The sequence below is a fragment of the Passer domesticus genome, chromosome 10, assembly GCF_036417665.1.
Source record: "Passer domesticus isolate bPasDom1 chromosome 10, bPasDom1.hap1, whole genome shotgun sequence".
Classification (NCBI taxonomy): Eukaryota; Metazoa; Chordata; class Aves; order Passeriformes; family Passeridae; genus Passer; species Passer domesticus.
The window spans coordinates 31,803,040-31,821,046 of NC_087483.1; the positions used below are offsets into that span (position 1 = coordinate 31,803,040).

Here is an 18,007-nt window from a genome sequence, read left to right on the forward strand (position 1 = left end):
AAGGCTCAATGGGTTTTACAAACAAGCTGGATCCTATTTAAGGTCAAACTACTCCAACCTCTGTTGAAAATCAGGACACTAAAGCCATCTCTAGTAAAGGAGTTAAATACCTAAAAATTCATAATGTGGCTGGAGTGGAGTTAAGAAACAGACATGTTAATGAGGTGTCTTGTGCATGCTTGGAGCCCAGTGTGCATGCCCAGGCCATGCAGCTCCCGCAGGATCAATGGGGATGTTTCCTGCCCTGTCTCCTCTCTGTGGTAGAAGCATGCACATGGCAAATATCATGGGAGGATGTGCTATGGAAAAAAACACATCCAAGGTTTAGATGCTATCAGTTGGCCAGGCTCCACTTCAAGAGCAAGTTTACTGCATTCCCTGCTCTCACTTCATTGGCTTATATGGGGTTGGGTTTTGATATAATTGATTGTGGTAGCTGATAGTGAACCAGGAGAATGTGAGCCTTTTGATGATTTTTTTAAGCAGATACTGGTTGAAGGGGGGAGTGCATTAGAGCATGGTAGGAGCTGTCCTTTTTCACCCCTGGGCAGTAGAAGGACATGTATCGTGGTTTCCCAGCTGCTGAGCTCATGCTGTTAGATTAAATGTGAGAATTAGGCTCCACCCCTGCCTGCTGCCCTTTCTCTGGCTGCAGTGGTGTGCCAGTGTTTCTTTTGTGCAGGTGGAGTCTCCTCACAGCAGGGGTATTTCTTCCTGTACAACTCATTCTCTCTCTCTCTACTCTGCACACGTGAGCCAAAGTCACTTATATCAGCACCTGAGTACAGTCAGGCAAGACTGAAAAAATATGTTCGGGCTGTACAAAATGCAGTCACATTCAGCTTTTTGAGTTTAAGTCTCTCAGGGAAATAAGTGTACGTTCTTAAATCCAATAAGAGCCTTTGAGATATTTTCCTTTTGATCCTGTGAAGGAATAAGACATATGCTCATAACCTAATGGCAATTACATTGCCATTAGGTTATGAGCATATGTCTTATTCCTTCTCTTGACCTTTCAAAAGAGACTTTCCTAGCTTGGTTGTGGAGCTACTTACATGGCTTTTGATTTGCAAACCAACTGCTGGACATGGTACCTGCTGATTGAATGCTTCATCTGAAAGCCTCTTAAGATCCCACAGAGTAACCACACATCCCAAAGTACCACTGGGGGAGGAAGTCTACCAGAGTGTGGTTAGTACATTAAAAATAGGAAAGTTTCAAGCTTACAGCTGCATTAGGGTGATGTTCTTACATGCACATACTTGAAGACTGTTTGTCTTAAATGTGAGATAAAACACTTGATTTCATAGGCTGTCTTTCATTCTCACTCAAGTGAAGTATGATATTTTACAAGAGAAAACTGCATTGCAGATGACAGAAAGCAGAGTGTAGAATGATAGGGAGGTGAAGAAATTAATGTATTCAGTCATCAAATCAGTAAATTAAAGGAAGGTCAATCTAATGAGGACTAGCAAGAAGGAGAAGATTTGTAGAACATACTTGAAAAGTATCTTCTTGAAAAGTATCATCTAAAAGATGAGTTGATAATGCAGAGGGTCACACAGAAAGTGCTCTGGGCTAAAGAACTGTTTTTAAGCCTCTTCCTATTTGGGAAAATGTGTGAGTGTATGCTGAATTAGAAATGCCTGTTTAGGTCTGTTGACTTCAGAGAAACTTTATTGAATGTTCACATGCTGTCCTGAGGAGAGTGCTCTTCAGAAGATATCACAGAATAGAAATGTTTACTAAATCCTGCTGGTGTATTTGTGCTCTAAAATTAGTTCATATTAGTAATTTTTCTTGTGTTGATATGGACTTGGCTGTTAACTTCAGACCTCTTACAGCAGTGGATTATCTGCTGGTATTCTCATGAAAGACTTCAGTTATGATTCTTTAGATGATTTTTGCAAAGTTTACGTCCAGGTTTAATGAAGAGGGACTCTGGAGCTGTGGTGGTTACTTCCACACAGCATTGCTGTGACTCCAGCATCATCACAGCAGTCCCAGAAGTGTGTCAAACAGGCCAGTTTTGAGGAGTCTAGCCATGTTACTGTGCAGACAAAATATCCCAGTGTCTGCCTCCTACGATGAACAAATTTTCAAGGAATTACCAGTGTTTGAGGTGCTGCTTTGAGTAACTGTTAACCATTCAGGTCAAACTGTGTTGGTGCTGTTGGTTTGAAAAGACTCTCAAGGAGCCAATGACATTTTCAGTTTTCTGGCCTCTGAAATGAGGCCTTTGCTGCTGTTTTACCCTGATTACAGCACATATATTTTGTGATGACATATTTTGAGATCAAGGTACAGTATGAGAGTTGGTACATTATAGGGATTAGGTCAGGGTGAATAATTCTATTTTCTGTAGACCAGGTAGAAGGATTTTGCAGTTAGTTCCCAGGAGAGAAATCATATAGAACTGATTTTTATTTATCTCTTTTTTCGTAGTCCTCCACCCCAGCTGATTCTCTGTAAGAAGTATTGCTAGGAACTGATGGACAGTGAAGTATCTGCCAAGTTTTATCCAGTACATTTTGAAGCTTCAATAGTTGCAACCTGTTTGTATATTGTTTCCAACAGAAGTCTCTAAACAGAGAAATAATCATATGAAACCAGTGTCAGCAGACCCCAAACCACTTCATTCACTTGAAAAAATAGTAGACTTCCAAAGTCAAATAGATTTCTCGCCATCTTTGGAAAAGAAATTGTACACAAACACATAACCCAACCATTTTCAGGCTAGGTTAGAGAAATTCAAACCCTTATGCAGGACATGAGATGACCAGAATGCAAGACACTTAAATGGAATTGAGCCAGCTTAGGTATTTTAGAAGTCATGTCTTCTAAGGGTTCCAGAGGATCTTCACAGAGGACAAATACACTGGACTTGAGGGCTTTAGTGGACAGCAATGAAAACCACTTCATATTCCTCAGCAGAGCTTTCCTTCATCACGTGGCTTTGCCTAGTGAGTCGGAGGGAAAGGCATTCTCCCACCGACACCACTTCCTCCATGTCCTGGGATTGTCTGCTCAAGGCTTGGCTAGGTCTTGACCTCTCTTGGCATGCAAGATCTAAACCTGGTATGACTCCAGACTTCCCTCAACCGCGTCTGGTTTGAATCCTGTCAGTGCCTGGATAAGTGTTACCACAAGAATAAGAATCTCTTCAAAGAGTTGTTTGTTTGTTTGTTTAAGAGACGACTTCTGCCAAATGTGAAGAAGGTAGGAGTTCTGTGAGCTGTAACTTCTTTCCCTTCAAGTCCTGATGTACTGCTGGAGCTTAGGATTCTGTCAACCTGGTTTCTTCCTTGCTTGATCCCTGCAGAGCAGGGTTTGCAGTTCTGGTGAATTATGTGACAGTTTCTGATAAGGATGGATGGTGAGCAGAGACTTGGGTTTGATTTCTGTGAAGATGTCCCATTGCTTCAGGTATGTCCCTCTGGTGCAGCATATTGGGTGAGTGACTTTTCCCAGGGTGACCCAGTAAATGGCACAAATTGAGAGACAGAAGATTCCATAATAATCTTGCACTGAAGAGCAGCAGATTGTGCTCCCTGCCAAAGTCTTGCACTGGATGCAGTGGTTTCCTATCCCTTCATTTGGTTTTTGACTATGTTGCCAAACTGGACTTTTTCCAGGATCTGGTTTCTGTGACTGACTTCATTACTTTGTGTTTCATAAACCCAACTCTTCCAGCTCTGTGTTCATTGGTGCTTTTCTCCCAGGCAGGGCAATTTTGTGGTTCACACATTCACCAGCAAAATTGCTGTGATCTATGAACTTCCAGTGCAGTAAGGATTTGTGCACATAGGGTGTGTGTGTGGAGTCTTCCTTACTTAGCAGTGTAAGGTCTCAGTCTAGTCTCCTCCTCCTGTTACCATCCTCACTGGGTGAAAGCTGGGCTGAAAGTAATCTCCTGGCCTACAGTGCACCATGGTCTGCAGTCCCCAATCACATTTGAGATTCAGTTGAAAGAGCCAGTGGTGTCCAGGAGGTAATCTTTAATTAAAATGAAATTGTAGACTTTTAGAAGCTTTTCTTGAAGGCTGAAAGTAGAAGGTGGACATGCAGCTCAGCAGTCTGGCATCTTGGGAGGTGTTACAAGAGCTTGACAAATATGCCTGTAAAAATCCATGTGTACAATACCACAAGATGCATTTGTTAATAATTTTTGACTTGTCAAACTTTTGTCCTCCTTCAATAAACAGGAGAATGAAAGCTTTCATGTGGGATTTTTGTAATTAAAAGTTTATCTCCTACCAATAGGTCCTTATAATTCCTGCACTTGTTCTGTCCCTCAGATATTCTATGACTGACCTTAGAACATGGCCTGTGCATTCTTGTACCTTTTTTTAATTGGCTAGAAACTCTTTTGTAGTAGGCATGAATGGTTGTATTAATCCTTACGGTTTTCATGAGTACCAAACATGTACTGCATGCTGGGTAAGAGCAATTACATTGCCATTAGGTTATGAGCAGCTTTCCTGGACTGTAATGTGACATGCACAAATAGAATTGTGAATATTGGCAGTTCAGATCCAGATAGTTGAATTTCCTTGGTTACTACTAATACTTTAGATTATTTAAACCATAAAATATTTTTTAAATCAACATTATTTTCACCTGTTACATCCTTTGCTTATTTAAACAAATCAAGCAGTTGATAAAACTAAACTAAAAAACCCAAAACATGCAAAGTGCAGGATCTTAAGTTCTATTTTAAAACTAAACGGCAAGATAGAATTTTTTATCAAAATCCTGTCTACAGTCTTTCCCTACAATGAAGGTGTGTAAGAGCTTATACCCCACTGAAATCAGCTTGGGCTGCAGGTGATACTTGATGGTGCAAAAAGATGACTGATAGGACTTTCAAAAGCTTCTACTACATGGAAAACCTCACAACTGGGATTACAGCATATCTTTGATTGCCAGGCTTGGTTTGTTTGCCACTGAGTTGTCTAAAGTGAGTAAAGAAATCCACTGCACCTGAGCAGTTCTGATTTCTCATTTCCAGACCACAGTACAATGGCCCTGTGTTTGCCTTTTCCAAAACCAGAGAGAAATGTTTAAATATCATTTTGTGCTGAATTATTAAAACTGTTGCAAATGTTTTCATTAAAATTTGAGTATGTTTAATATCCCTTCTCTTGAATTTTAAATAGCACCAATATTTGGTGACTTAATTGCCCAGCAATATATATTTTTTAGATTTTTGCCTTATATTAATAAAATGAGTGTATTTACATAGTTCCAACCTAAGCACATCTCGTTTTACTGACTAACTGCCTCATTTAAAGGGCACACAATGTTAACACCTTTTGGCTTGCCTGAGACTTTACGTCATGCTACACGCTGCATCCCATAGTGAACTTTATCCTATGCAAAAAATAAATCAGGTTCTCTTATCTTTCTTGATGAAATGTACCAAAGAACCCCTCCACAACTCTCTGGTAATTTTAAACTGCCCCCATTGCATTGAGGTTGTGCTCAGGCTACCTAGATGACCATCTCAGACAGAGTTGGGCTGCTGTTGTGGAAAGCAGTGGCTGTAGCCTGTGAGCTGAGCACCTGCAGTTGCCCATGCAGCCATCTCTTCCAGCTCTGCGTGGTTTGAGTGTGCACAAACAGGGCTGGGGGTCTCATCCCTGTCTCCACTTTAATGCCACATACACTGGTTTGTGGTGAGATGCAGGAAGGCTGGTTTTTGAGGCCATGGAGTGATGAAGATCATCCTGCTTCTGCCCCTGGATCAGCAGTACAGGAGGCCAGAACTGTTAGTGTGAGGAGGATGTCTGGGGGCCTTTGCCAGCACTGATGCTGCAAAAAAAACCCCCCTGTTTTTCAGGCAGCACCCCAAACCCAGCTAAGTTCCCTGGAAGGGGGAGCATGAAGAGTGGCTGTGCTTCTGCCATTGGAGCATTTAGGAGAGAAACAGTTTCAGCAACTTGGCACCAACCTGGTGCTTTTGGAAATTAGATGTGACATTTGAGGTCAGGCTGGCATAACTTAAGGGTCAGCTGAGGACTGGAGGTACTGAACTTGCTACTTTTACCCAGCTGAGCTTAGTGCCCAGTTTTAACCTGAGTTAAGGAAGGTCTGAGGTGTCTGATATTGATGTGAGGCCCCATGCAGGCAGAGAGGCAGGTGAGAGCAGTGGCCAGGAGAAGTGAGGCCGTGGCACTGCCCTAAGGACAGAAGCCCCTGGTGGGTGGTGGCATGGTGATGAGCTGTCTGTGCCCAGGCCTCCTCTCCTGCAGGCTGCTGAGCACCAGACCTGCTGGGCCACGGCAGATATGCAGGGCTGGGTTCTTTGGCCTGGAAAGACCATGTGCGTGTGTACATCACTCTCCAGCTACAATGACAACGGCTCTTTGAAATGCTCTTCTGCATTTGCATTTACAAAAGCTGGATAAGCCTTTTTTAAAAAAAAATCTGATAAGTAGCAGGCAATTGAATTAACCACTGTTGACTGTATTGCTGTCTCTTAACAAACTCCATCTGTATGGTCTCCCTTTGTAGACACAATTTTATAACTTAATTTCCCTACCAAAACATCAGTGTTTACTTAGTAAGAAATCTGTTCTTTGTCAGCTTAAAACAGTGATTTCTTTATTACCACTCTGCGCAAGGAATGACAGCACAGAGTTGGCACTGGAGCAAGTCTGGTTGAGTCTACAGCGTTGTAATGGAAACAGGGTGAACTGAGGGTCAAGTATAATGGGATTTGTATACAGAAATGTGTCTGCATAAGGAATAGCTGCATGAGATAAGAGAATGAAAGATGAGGCCCACAGGTCTCCCTTTGCATGGTGTTGGGAAGGAGGTATTGCTGTAGGTGCACAGCAGACGCAGGAGATGGGGTTACCTCTGCGCCAGCACAGGAAAGTTCCCTAAATCACATGTGCCTGCTCCTGCACCAGCTGATGTTGTGGGTGTAGGATGGATTGGGGCGGTCATCAGGGATTACTCTAAGAATGTTTTGTGTGTGATTTTTACTGATTTTGGGAAGCATATGGTCAGTGAGGGGTTTTCAAGCTATTGCAGTCTGTGGCCTCCCTAAAAAATTTCTAGCAGAGTTGTTAAACATAGTATCATGAATTTGGCCTGAATAACAAGAGATTTGCAGAGGTTTTTCACTGTCTTTCACAGCCCCTAAAGGAGTTTTTAGTGTTTCCCAAGGGTTTTGCAAACCACAGGTTGAAAAGCACTAGTGTAAACTTTCAGCAGTAAACAGCTGGGGAACATCAGATCCCTATTCCTTCCCTGATAAATGTGTTATATTTTCCTACGCCATTGAAAAACTGAAAGAATAGGAGAGCAGCTGTAGTCAATGACACCAATGGATCTGGGAGCAAAGGAGTTTTGCAAAGAAGGTTTTTTGGGTGGTTACGTGGCAGGTGAGATATGAAACACCTCATCTTTTCTTGCCATGAGATGATGATTTGGGGAGCATCCTGGCTCCTTTGAAGTATGTTCAAGTTGTACAGTGCAGTGAGCAGGGCTGGGGTTTTACCGTAGGACTGGGCTTCTATTTATTGCTTCTACTTTCTCCTGCCATAGAGCCTTTCTCAGTCTTACATTGCAGGCTAGAGCTGGTAGAGAAAAGCCAATTGTTTGTTGCAGGAATTGGAGAGAGACTCTGCTTTTTCTGAATTTTTTGTGCTCAGCTTTTCCCTATGAAAAATTAAACCCTAGTGGAATGCTGTCCAGATTTTAAACAGCCATTTATTTCTCATTCATGTTCATTTTCTCTCTAATGTTAAAAAAGCAAATAGAAAAAGTAATAGGTTAAAAAGAAGGAAAAGTGTTGAAGTGCTGATTTATTGTTAATTTTCGTATTTTGTACAGAAAACTCCAGATACTTCAAGAGAAAAGCTTATTTGTAATAAAAAGGGTTTATTCCCTACAGTCATATCAGTGAAAAACTTTTACCTAGTTCTGCTCTTCACCATATAATTGCTTGTTTTTAGCATCCTCGTTGCAAAGCAAAGGCTGGTTAGATCAGCCAGTCTGCTGGATCAGATCTTACATTACATCTTGAGCTCTTTGAGTGCCATTAGCATTTTCTTTTAGAAGTGAAGAAATATTGACAGTTTGGTAGGTTATCTTGCATTTTACTGCACGTTAGGGCACTTCAAAGTCTTTATGTAGTGATGGGAACTGTCATGAAGTAGATGTGAAAAGGGCCTTTGGTCCAACTAAACCTGTCAGCAAAAAGATTTAGGGCAGATGGTTATTATTAGAAATCAATGTATTTATTATATATTGTTCAGGAATATTTCCCTTTGGAGGTTACTGTGAGAACTGTTGCTGTTTAAAATGTGTCAAATGCCAGTAAAATTAATTCCTGCAGAAAACCCAGGGAGCCCCAGCCAAAAGCTTTGTTATTATGGGAAGGCATGTCCCTTACTCCTTTGTGCTGTGATGCACCAGAGGCAGGTAGACACACAGCACACCAGCAGAATGCCTGCCATGTGTCTGTGTGTGTGTGAGATGTATTTCTGCACAGCTATCATAATCACCTTTATGTACTGACGGAGCTCCTCTGTCTGCTGTGTCTGGAAAGGCTCTTTAGAGATCTGTGCTGTACCTGTTCCCATTTTGTTATATTCCCCTTTGTAAACTATGGGGTTTGGTTACTTCCAGTTAGTTACAGCAGCTTACTGCTGCTTAGGGCAAGTGTGTCATTTTTCTAAGGCTTGAACACCACTGATTTTCCCCTGTACTTTAGAAAAGAGAAGCAGGACATTTCAGAGTTTTGTAATTAATTGGATGTAGGTTTTCCTTCTTGGTGTCTTGTTTAGCTATAGGTTTTAAGTTATAGGACCTTGGATTATGGGAAGAGGACATTCCCAACAGAAAAGGAGCATATTAGCAGAAACATTAATGCTGGAAGTCGTTGTCCTGGAACAAAGATTCATTTTCCATTCACCCCGTGATTTACAGCACATTCCAACCAAGTGATTTGGCTATGGTCTTCTGGCATAACATTGTTTGCCCTTTCCCTGACATTTTGCATATAAAGAAAAGTTATGAGCTTCTTGGGCATTCAAGGTACCAGGAAATGCAGGAGTCTTACCTAATTTGTTAACATGAAATTATAGATGTCAGACACAGACTCTGTTAGTTAACGTTGGTTAGAGTAATGCTGCAGCCAGTTGATTGTATTACAGTCATGATGAAGAGGAATGGTCTTTTTTTGCTTTTCTGGGATATGACAGGTATGGAGCCAAGGCAGATTTAAAGTGTAATGAATGAATAAGCATTTTTTGTGGTTTGCCTGACTCTTCCATGAGCCCTGTTGCTGTGGTGTTGCTGCCACTGTCTTTCTCTCTCCTCAATGGGTTAGTGCTGGCATAACATGGAAACAGAGTTTTCCAAAGTAGTATAGGAATTGTCTTTTAAATGCTAAACCCTTCCGTAGCACTTGAATGTTATAACCTTTTAAGGGAGAGAAGCCTCCACCCAAAAGTAGCAGAGGAAGAAGACACTGGGCAAGGATTCAGAAACTCTGATTTCTTCCCCACAAACATGCACTTCCATTTGTTTTCCCAAGCCAAATTTCTTCACAGCTACAAGCAAAGTATTCACTTGAAAGTGCTAATATTCCCAACATGTGTCCCGAGGGAAAACAATGATGCAGAGAAATGGCTGTGTCACATCTGACACATCTCTCTAGCACCCATTTCCCACATCCCCACACCAGTGTTGGCTCCTCTCAGCTCTCCCTCAGTCCTGCCATCAGGATCTGGTCTGCGTCTACACCTCCCCCCATCTTTCTCCCCACTGATTCCCACCTGCCTTGCTCCTTCAATCAGCCATGCCACTGCCCAGCCTTCATCCTCTCCCCACCCTGACCTTGCAGCGTTTTGACACCCCAGCTCTCAAAATTTCTGGCTACTGCATTCAAGTTCTCATGCATGATGGTTTCAACCTGAAGTTCACATGCCTCTGCATTTGCGCTACTCCTTAGGTTTGCTTCCTTTGACTGGCTCCTACACTTCTATCCGTGCTTTCCTTCATGCCTTTTCTCTCACTTTTCTTCCTTCTCTCCCCCTCAGCTACCTTCCTTGAAGTTCCCCTTCTTAAAATACGCTTCTTCTCTGAAGGCTTTCATCATTAATCTCTCAAGAAACTATCTTAGAGCCTCATCTGCTGTGCTTTGATTTATACCTTGTGCAGTTTTTTTGGTAAGTATCTCACAAGAACTGAGCTGGTCATCCTTCTACCTCCATTCCTAAAGGAAAGCTTGTGTGAAAAGGTGGGCTTTCAGAACTTAAATTAAAAGATCATGTAAGTAAGATAATTAGATTAAAAAAAGGATATTAGGATCTGAAACAGAATGTTTACTTGCTTTGATGTGCTTTTGGAACATATGTCTGCACAGTGGGTTGTGTGGCTGATTAAGTATAAAACAATCCGAGAAAAAATCACCACTATTAAGCTTAAATCAAAGATCTCTCCCTAAGACACTAATTTGATATGGGTTTGAAGGTCCCATATCAACCCTAATTTCTACCTTTGATGTCTTGCTTCTTTGTGTGTTGTATAATGGAGGGCAACCTTACTTACAAAAATCTGTGGTTTTCTTCCATTTTAAAAGCAAATACTGTTATTGTTGTTGTGTTGCAGTTGTGACTACAAATGTCAGCCAGTACTCGACCCTTGTTGTGGTAAATGCAGCACAAATGCAATGAGAAACCATATGTGGTCAGGAGAGTTTTTAATCTGAGAACCAATCCCTGTGCTCAGGCTCTCAGTTTTGCTCTCTTCAAAAGTTGCCCCTGTCCCCACTGAGGCTGTCAACGACCAGTGAGCATAAAATCATTGTTAACTTATGGTGGAAATCAGATGAAAAAAGGTTTCAATCTCTAAACCAAAACACTTTTGATTTCATTATTAAAAAATAATATGTATCAGGTGAAATCAAATAGGTTGTTTGATTTGTTCTTGGATTTAGATATTTTAGATATAGGATTGAATTCAGGTATGTTTGAGTATGGAATCATCTTTCAAAATGAAAAATGAAAGGTGTTTATTACTGTTTTTTTTTCTACTTTTGTAACAAAAAATTATTTTTCTTATCTGGAGCAAGTATTTTAAATTACTCACATCTAGAAGTAGCATTAAGTCTAAGGGATGGGGAAAAAAATCATGCAAAGAAATTTTACCTGCCTTAGTTTATGATGCTGTGTAAATGAAAAACATAGGAGTTGTGTGTTGGAGACCTGTTCTTGTTATTCCTCCCATTGGTGGTAGAGTTTTCTTTGATTTCAGTAGTACAAGATTAGACTTAAGGCATGAGAACTACCATTGCCAGTGGATGTGGAGCGGGATTTTCATAGTGTCTACCTAAATCTTCTCAAAGCACTGCCCAAACCACAAATTCACAAATAAGGGATTTCATATTCAGAGTTTTTTATCTGTTAAGGCCCAATGGAATTACCACAGTTACCTGATCTGATATCTGCAGCACTGGCCATAGATTCCCCTCTTTAATTTCCACTGTGAGAGAAATTACTATTTCCTACTATTAGAACTCCAAACCTTGCTGTGCGCTTTAAGCCCATATTTTAAAAAAGCATCTGGTTTTGCTGTACAGTTTTGTTGCAATGCTGAATTTACCAATTCTATCCAAAAACCCATCTAATGAGAACTTATCCTTGTTGATAAAAATATCTTTTTAAATCGATATTTTATTGTTATAAATCCTTTATTATTATTATTACTTTTATGCTTCCTTTTTTGCTCAAAGACATGTTTGAGGGGAAAATAGAAAATACGAACTGCATGAAACACGCCCATTAAATTTCTGCAGAAAAGCTTTAACAATTTTTGTTCAGATTCACAATCTTTATAATGCCTTATAAGTGAGAGCATTAACTGCTGAATTAGTCATGGTAGCTCTGATTTTCTATATATTCCTCTTTGTGAGTATGAAAAAAAATTATTAACCTTCTTTTAGAGCTGAGAAGATACAGGGGAAAAAAAAATATTACTTGTTCTGTCCCGATGGAGCGGGGGCTGGAAGATAGCAGTGATGTCTCTGGAGTCCCCATCTCGATCTCTTTGTAGAGGGACACAGAGGCCAGCTTTCCAAGTTGATAGTCTTATATTCGATCATCAGGTCACTTTACTGAGTAATTATCAACTTGTTGCAGTGCTGGGAGAGCTGGGAAGAGCGAGTGATTCCCCATCGCCTCATTACCAGCGCTCCCTGGAGCGGCCGCGGGGAGAGGCGGCTGCGAGGCAGCTCTGAGCCGCTCCTGCGGCACATCCTCTGCTCTCCGAGCTGAAACACGGCAGGGAGGGAGATCTTTGTCAATGATCAAATGCCATGTGAATTTGATAGTCGTGGCCCAGGTTTGACCCCTGGAAGGTACCTTGTTCTGAGGGACCTCGCGGGGTTTGATCCTCAGGGTACTGCACAACTGTTGCGACCTCTCGCCCTTCCTGTTGTAAGGGACTTTAAATCAGAAATAAACAGAGGTGAAGCTGAGGGGCTGGTGAGAGCTGTTTAGACTGAATCATTTAGCATGAATCCTGGGGCATTTTAGGTTTCCTGTTGAATACAGCTTTGGCATCCCATCCATACAGTGTCTGCCATGACAGCAGTCCGTTTTTCAGTCATCTGTATGGCTTTCCTCCATCTCCTTCAAAGGTGGTGTTCTGGGTACACAGGACTTGGAAAAACAGGCTAGGAAGTTTTGTGTAAAACAAAACAAAAGGAAGTTTTGAGGTTGAAGAGTGGGGTTTAAAAATTGTTGTTTGCTTTAAAAGTTGCTTTTTTTAATAGCAAAACTCTACCAGAGTATGATACCCCTCCCCATGAGTAGTGCTGTTCCTTGCTTCTATGTCTATTTAGCAGCTATGCGTTTCTTTATTGTAGTGCAAAACAATTGCCTTCAAGTGTCCATATTCCATTAAGCGTATGGAAAAGTATTCAGCCCTTTGTTTTCTGCAGAATGAATTTATTTGTCACATAAGTATTAGTTTAGAGTAGTCATGGAACATTAGTGCTTGGTAATTGTCCACATTTTTCTGGGGTTTATTTAACTGATGGAGATTATTTCAGAAATGTGCAACTTCTTTAACTGTTACATTCATTGCTGAGTGCCCCTTGCAGAGGCTGCAGGCTCACAGCAGTGGCAAGATGTTGCCTCATCTTCGTCACGCAAGATTTGGGGATTGCTGATGCATATCCACTGAGGGAGAGCGGGAAAAGTCACCCCAAGGCCCTTTTCATAGCAGCCAACACTGGTTTTGCCAGTTCCTGAGGTTTTCCCTTCCCAGGAGCCCAGCCCAATTCCTCAGAGAGGATGCTGCTCCTCTGCCATGGGACCACAAGGCTTCTTTCTCAGCACTGCATCAGGCAGTGGCATTGAAGACAAGCACCTGCCAGGCTCCAAGGCACGCACAGGAGAATGCTGCTGTTCCTTACTGAAAATCATGGGCTGAGGTTTCTTTGCCTCAGTTTTCAAAGGAAGCTGCCAGCTCCTTCCCCCAGACTTTGGGATGAGACTGCAGAGCTCCAGATGAGCTGTCACTCCTTTCAGCAAAACCCAAGAGGCAAGAAAATTAAGCAGATCTCTTTTCCCCAGTGAAGGGCTCTTACAGAGTGATCAGCTCCTGGGAAAGCACCAGAAGTCTCCAAGTGTCCCACAGGCAGTGTGTGTCATGTCTCAGATGCTGGTATCTCTCCTTTTGCTGATTGTGTTCCTCTGCTGTCAAGTGTTACCACTGCCCCACAGTTCTGCTCCACAGGCGGCTGAAGCCAGGTAAATTGTGCCAGGATTTCTGCTCTCCCAGAGGGGTCATCCACTGCACTGGTAAAGATCTGCTCTGTAAAGCCTTTAGTAGCTTGTATGCCCCCAGCACCACCACAAGGCCCTGCAGCTCTGAGGTGGCATCCCTCTGTTAAAGAGCAGCAAAGGAAAAGCCTCTCCTGGGTGGGGAAGGAAATGAATCCAGGCTCATGTGCTTCGTCAGAGATGCAAATTGCTCTACAAATTCTGAGCATTAATTATAGAGCCTGGGCTTCTTGCTAGAGCCACGGGGAAAACAGGCCCTTGGCTCACATTAAATTTAATGGTGTTTGGACACCCAATTCCCTTAGCCTATTTGAAAACCAGAATCCCACTTTCTCCAGATATATATGTGGTCAGGTGAAATCCCTCATCCCACTGCAGACAGCAACATTTTTATAGCATTGTGTTCAGCAAAGCTAGGAGCTCTCCCTTTAGGCAGTGGAGTGTTTTCCTCATGCTATCTATGGGATCCAGGAAAGAAGTGGGCAGTGACATGGCTAGCAGAGGTCTGGACAGAGAGCCCTATGGACAGGCTGAAGAACACAGCTCTGGCACCATGGTTTCATTGCATTGCACCACACCAAGCTGAAGGCTGTCCCACTGCAGGGTCTGGGGCATGGGCATGGAGAGCCGTGCATGCCCTGGATGTGAGCTGGACATGGGGACAGAGCTGCCTTGCTCCTGCACTGCTTCATCACTCATCCACTGCCTCTAAAGAGCAGGATGTGATGGTCTCTGCAAGGAGCAGACCTGTGGGGATACAGCTGCCTCTCACTGTGTTGTTTTAGAGCCAATGCGATGGCTCAGTGTGGGATGAGATAAGAAATAATGCAGTGGGGAAAAAGTCAAACCTTTGGGGAGTTAGGAGCAGAGGATGCCCCTGGCTGAGTAAGTTGTTCCTGGGAGGCAGCTCCTGGAAGCCACATTATTTTGTGACATGCTGCAGTGTGGGATGTTGTTTTGCTAGAATTGTAGGTGTACAAGAGTGAGAGGTGATCTCTGCCTGGGAGGGCTCACAGGAGCCAGACCTTGATGGGAGCATGGCTGTCCTAGTCCACAAATGGACCAGTGAGCAAGGACAGGCTTTAAGCAGAGCCATAAGGAGCTGCCTACTCTCTAGCCCAGTCTTTGTGCACAGGGCCAACCTCATGTTCAAACACCAGCTGCGTTTCCAGCTGCATGCATTTGGGGGAAATTCTTGATCTTTTTCCCAGTGTTACCTCTTTGTTCAGGGTGGAGTTTTCCTATTCTGAGGGACTACAGCATTTCTGCCTAATTTAGCACAGAGAAAATGAACAGCAAACCCTTCATATTGTTATACGCATTTTAGATGTCGGCCTCACAGTTTGATCAGCAGAGGCTCCAAAGGCTCGTAAACCTGGTAATACATAGTTCCAGGACTGCATCAAAGAAGTTCACAACCCTTTTGGGAGAAGCTGTGAGTACTGATGAAAGAGGGAACTTATTGTATATGTAAGAAAACCTCTTTCATGGCTTATGTATTAAGGCAGGCTCTGTGGCCCAGGGAAGATTGGGGCTGCTTTTAATTTACATCGCCCCTCACTTATATTAAGTCTTCGTCAGAAGAAAAATTAGTCAGATGTTTTCTTAATGACATCATTTTTTTTAATCCTGTTTCATTTTTTCCAGATGAGGCGGTGGAGATTATTAGAAATGAATTGAAACTAAATCTGGAACAGAGACTTTGATTCACTTCTCCCTCCTCCCCGGTAGAAATAAATTGGTCGGCTCCGTGCTCGGATGCCTTTATTAGCAGCCTCGACAGAAACCAGCCCCAGCGGCCTCGGCTGCAGCTTCCTGAGCTCGCCGCCGCCACGGCTGACGTCATGGCGAGAGGCACCAGGGAGTGACTTTGGTCACCCCATAATTTTGGTAATGGAAGGCCAAGGCAACACAGGTGGGGAGGTTATGAGGTCTGAAATAGCCATGCCATCATCAGTTTGTCTTTCAGTGTCATGAAAGAAAACAGGGTCGATGCTGGTGGGTGTTTCTCTGGCAAAAGCCCGGCCTGGGTCTGATGAGCCACCTGTTTTGGTGGCTGTGCATCTCCACAAAGCCTTTATGTGTGACAGGTTTTCACTGCCTGGTATTTCACACCACCAAGCCACAGAGTGCATTGCTACAGGAAAGTACTTTGAACTATAAATATTTCAGAAGGCATTTAATTTACTACCCATCAGCAGAAAGTGTTCAAAAAGCCACAAGGTTTACTAATTTATCAGAAAGACAGAGAAACACACAGAAGATCAAACAAAGACAAACATGCTTGTTAAATTGCTGAATAAGTCTGCAAACTTATATTACATTTCTCTGTGGTTTTGTTGATATGCAAGTATTACAAATAAATTAAAATGCACCTGAACTGTTGATAAGGCAGGGTGGGACTGAGATCCTGAGGTGTTCGTGGCGTGTTGAAACTGCTCAGACCATCATGTTTGTGGTTGTCTGTGCATGGAGAGACACATCTTACATGCACTCACTAATGGCATATTTGGATAGTCTTAGTGAAAGGCCTTTGTAATACCTCCCCTTAGATCAGCCCACGTCCCAGATCCTGACCTCCAAATCCCTGTTGTTTTCTGTGCTCAGGGTGCAGCCCCATGGGGGTGCACATCCATCTCCCTCAGCTTTGCCAGAGCACCCAGTCAGGGACAAATGCTGTCCCTGCTGTGACCTGTGTGTCAACACCAGCTCTGCTTCCAGCAGTCTGTGAGTACAGAGAGAGCTAATACAAAGCAGATTTTGCTCTTTTATTTTGCCTAATGACAGCTCTGCCTCCTTTGGTGTCTAGCTCAGATTTTCTGCTTCTCAGGTCAGGATGAGTAACTTTTTCTCCTTTGCAGCCTCTGTGGTTTGTCTAAGAGGCTGGAGGGTACCGTAGGGCACGTGTCTGGGAGAAGTCTGCAGACTTTCTCTTCCATCCTTGTTCACCCTTCAAAAAACTGCTCAAGCACTAAAACATGCATGTGACGTTTTTTTGTTACCTGCTGAATCCCTCAGTATTTACTGACTTTATTCTCAGGTAGCACTTGGCCTGGGGAAGATCTGAGGGATTTAAGAGAGGTGGCCCCCAGAAAGCATGCAGTAAAACCTCTCATGAACTTTTGCCCTCTGAACCGTACCACCAGCCTGTCAAGGAGGTTTGTGCTGGCCATGATGGACGCAGGAGGTGGGGCTGCTGCACCAGCACGGGCCAAGCCACGCATGCTGGGCTGAGCACAGCACAGCTCAACATCACATAAGTTCTCCTTGCAACGTTTCCATCCTTGCACAGACTTCCCTGTCTAGGGCTTTCTGCACATGGCAGCACTAAACATCTGGATATCCAGGGGCAGCGAGGGGCTTGCAAACCCCACACAAATATCATTGTGTGGCCAGCCTCCCTGTGCAAGGAGATGGGATGGGATCTCCAGCACACGGTGTGTTCCATGCCTCCTCAATGTGCAGGCACTGCCTAAAGCAGCTCATGCCCCTTTCCACAGCAGCCCAGTTGGGGTGAGCCACCTTGCACAAATACATATTTAGTGCGATATTGGTGCACGTCCGCAGGAATCTTGGGAACTTCAGACTCTGCCTATGCCAAGAAGAGCGGATTGTCCTGCTATGTGCTTGAGCTCCTCTCTTGTGGGCGAAGGTGGTGGGGCAGGACGGAGAGGGGTGGCAAGCAGTTGTGCCTGCTCTGGGTGGCTGTGAGTGACAGCATGTCTCTGTTTCCCTTCCCAGGCCTCCTCCTCTGAGCGGCAGCCCTGTCATCTCCGACATCTCCCTCATCCGCCTGTCTCCGCACCCCGCCGGGCCTGGCGAGTCGCCCTTCAGCCCCCCTCACCCCTACGTGGCACCCCACATGGAGCACTACCTCCGCTCTGTGCACAGCAGCCCCACGCTCTCCGTCATCTCTGCTGCCAGGGGCCTCAGTCCTGCCGACGGTAAGACACTGCTACTGGTACTGCAGCGATTTTGTAGCTCACCAAGACTGAAATTCCCTAAAACCGGGGGATTTACAGCTGCAAAGACTCCGCAGCTGCTCTCTGAAGTGGGAGAGCTGTCTCTTTTTCTTTTTGTTTTTTTTTTTTTTCCCCCTTTAACTACACATTTGTTTTGCATCATCGCACTGAGAAAGCAGAGCGTGAGAATAGCTATTACTGCTGGATCATATTATAAATATTTTGCTTAAAGTACGT

General features: G+C 43.5%; 1 protein-coding gene across 5 annotated transcripts in view; it reads left to right on the top strand.

Annotated features, from left to right (window-relative positions):
* GLI2 (GLI family zinc finger 2) overlaps window positions 1-18,007 on the top strand; it is a 205,533-nt gene that overhangs the window by 148,306 nt on the left and 39,220 nt on the right. For 4 of the 5 annotated variants that reach the window (XM_064434982.1, XM_064434984.1, XM_064434981.1 and 1 more), the window contains one exon: window positions 17,550-17,752. In XM_064434982.1, coding sequence (XP_064291052.1) covers window positions 17,550-17,752 — 203 coding nt within the window. Of the gene's footprint in view, window positions 1-10,063; window positions 10,188-17,549; window positions 17,753-18,007 lie in introns of those variants that run through there. The other variant, XM_064434985.1, reaches the window with a different exon arrangement.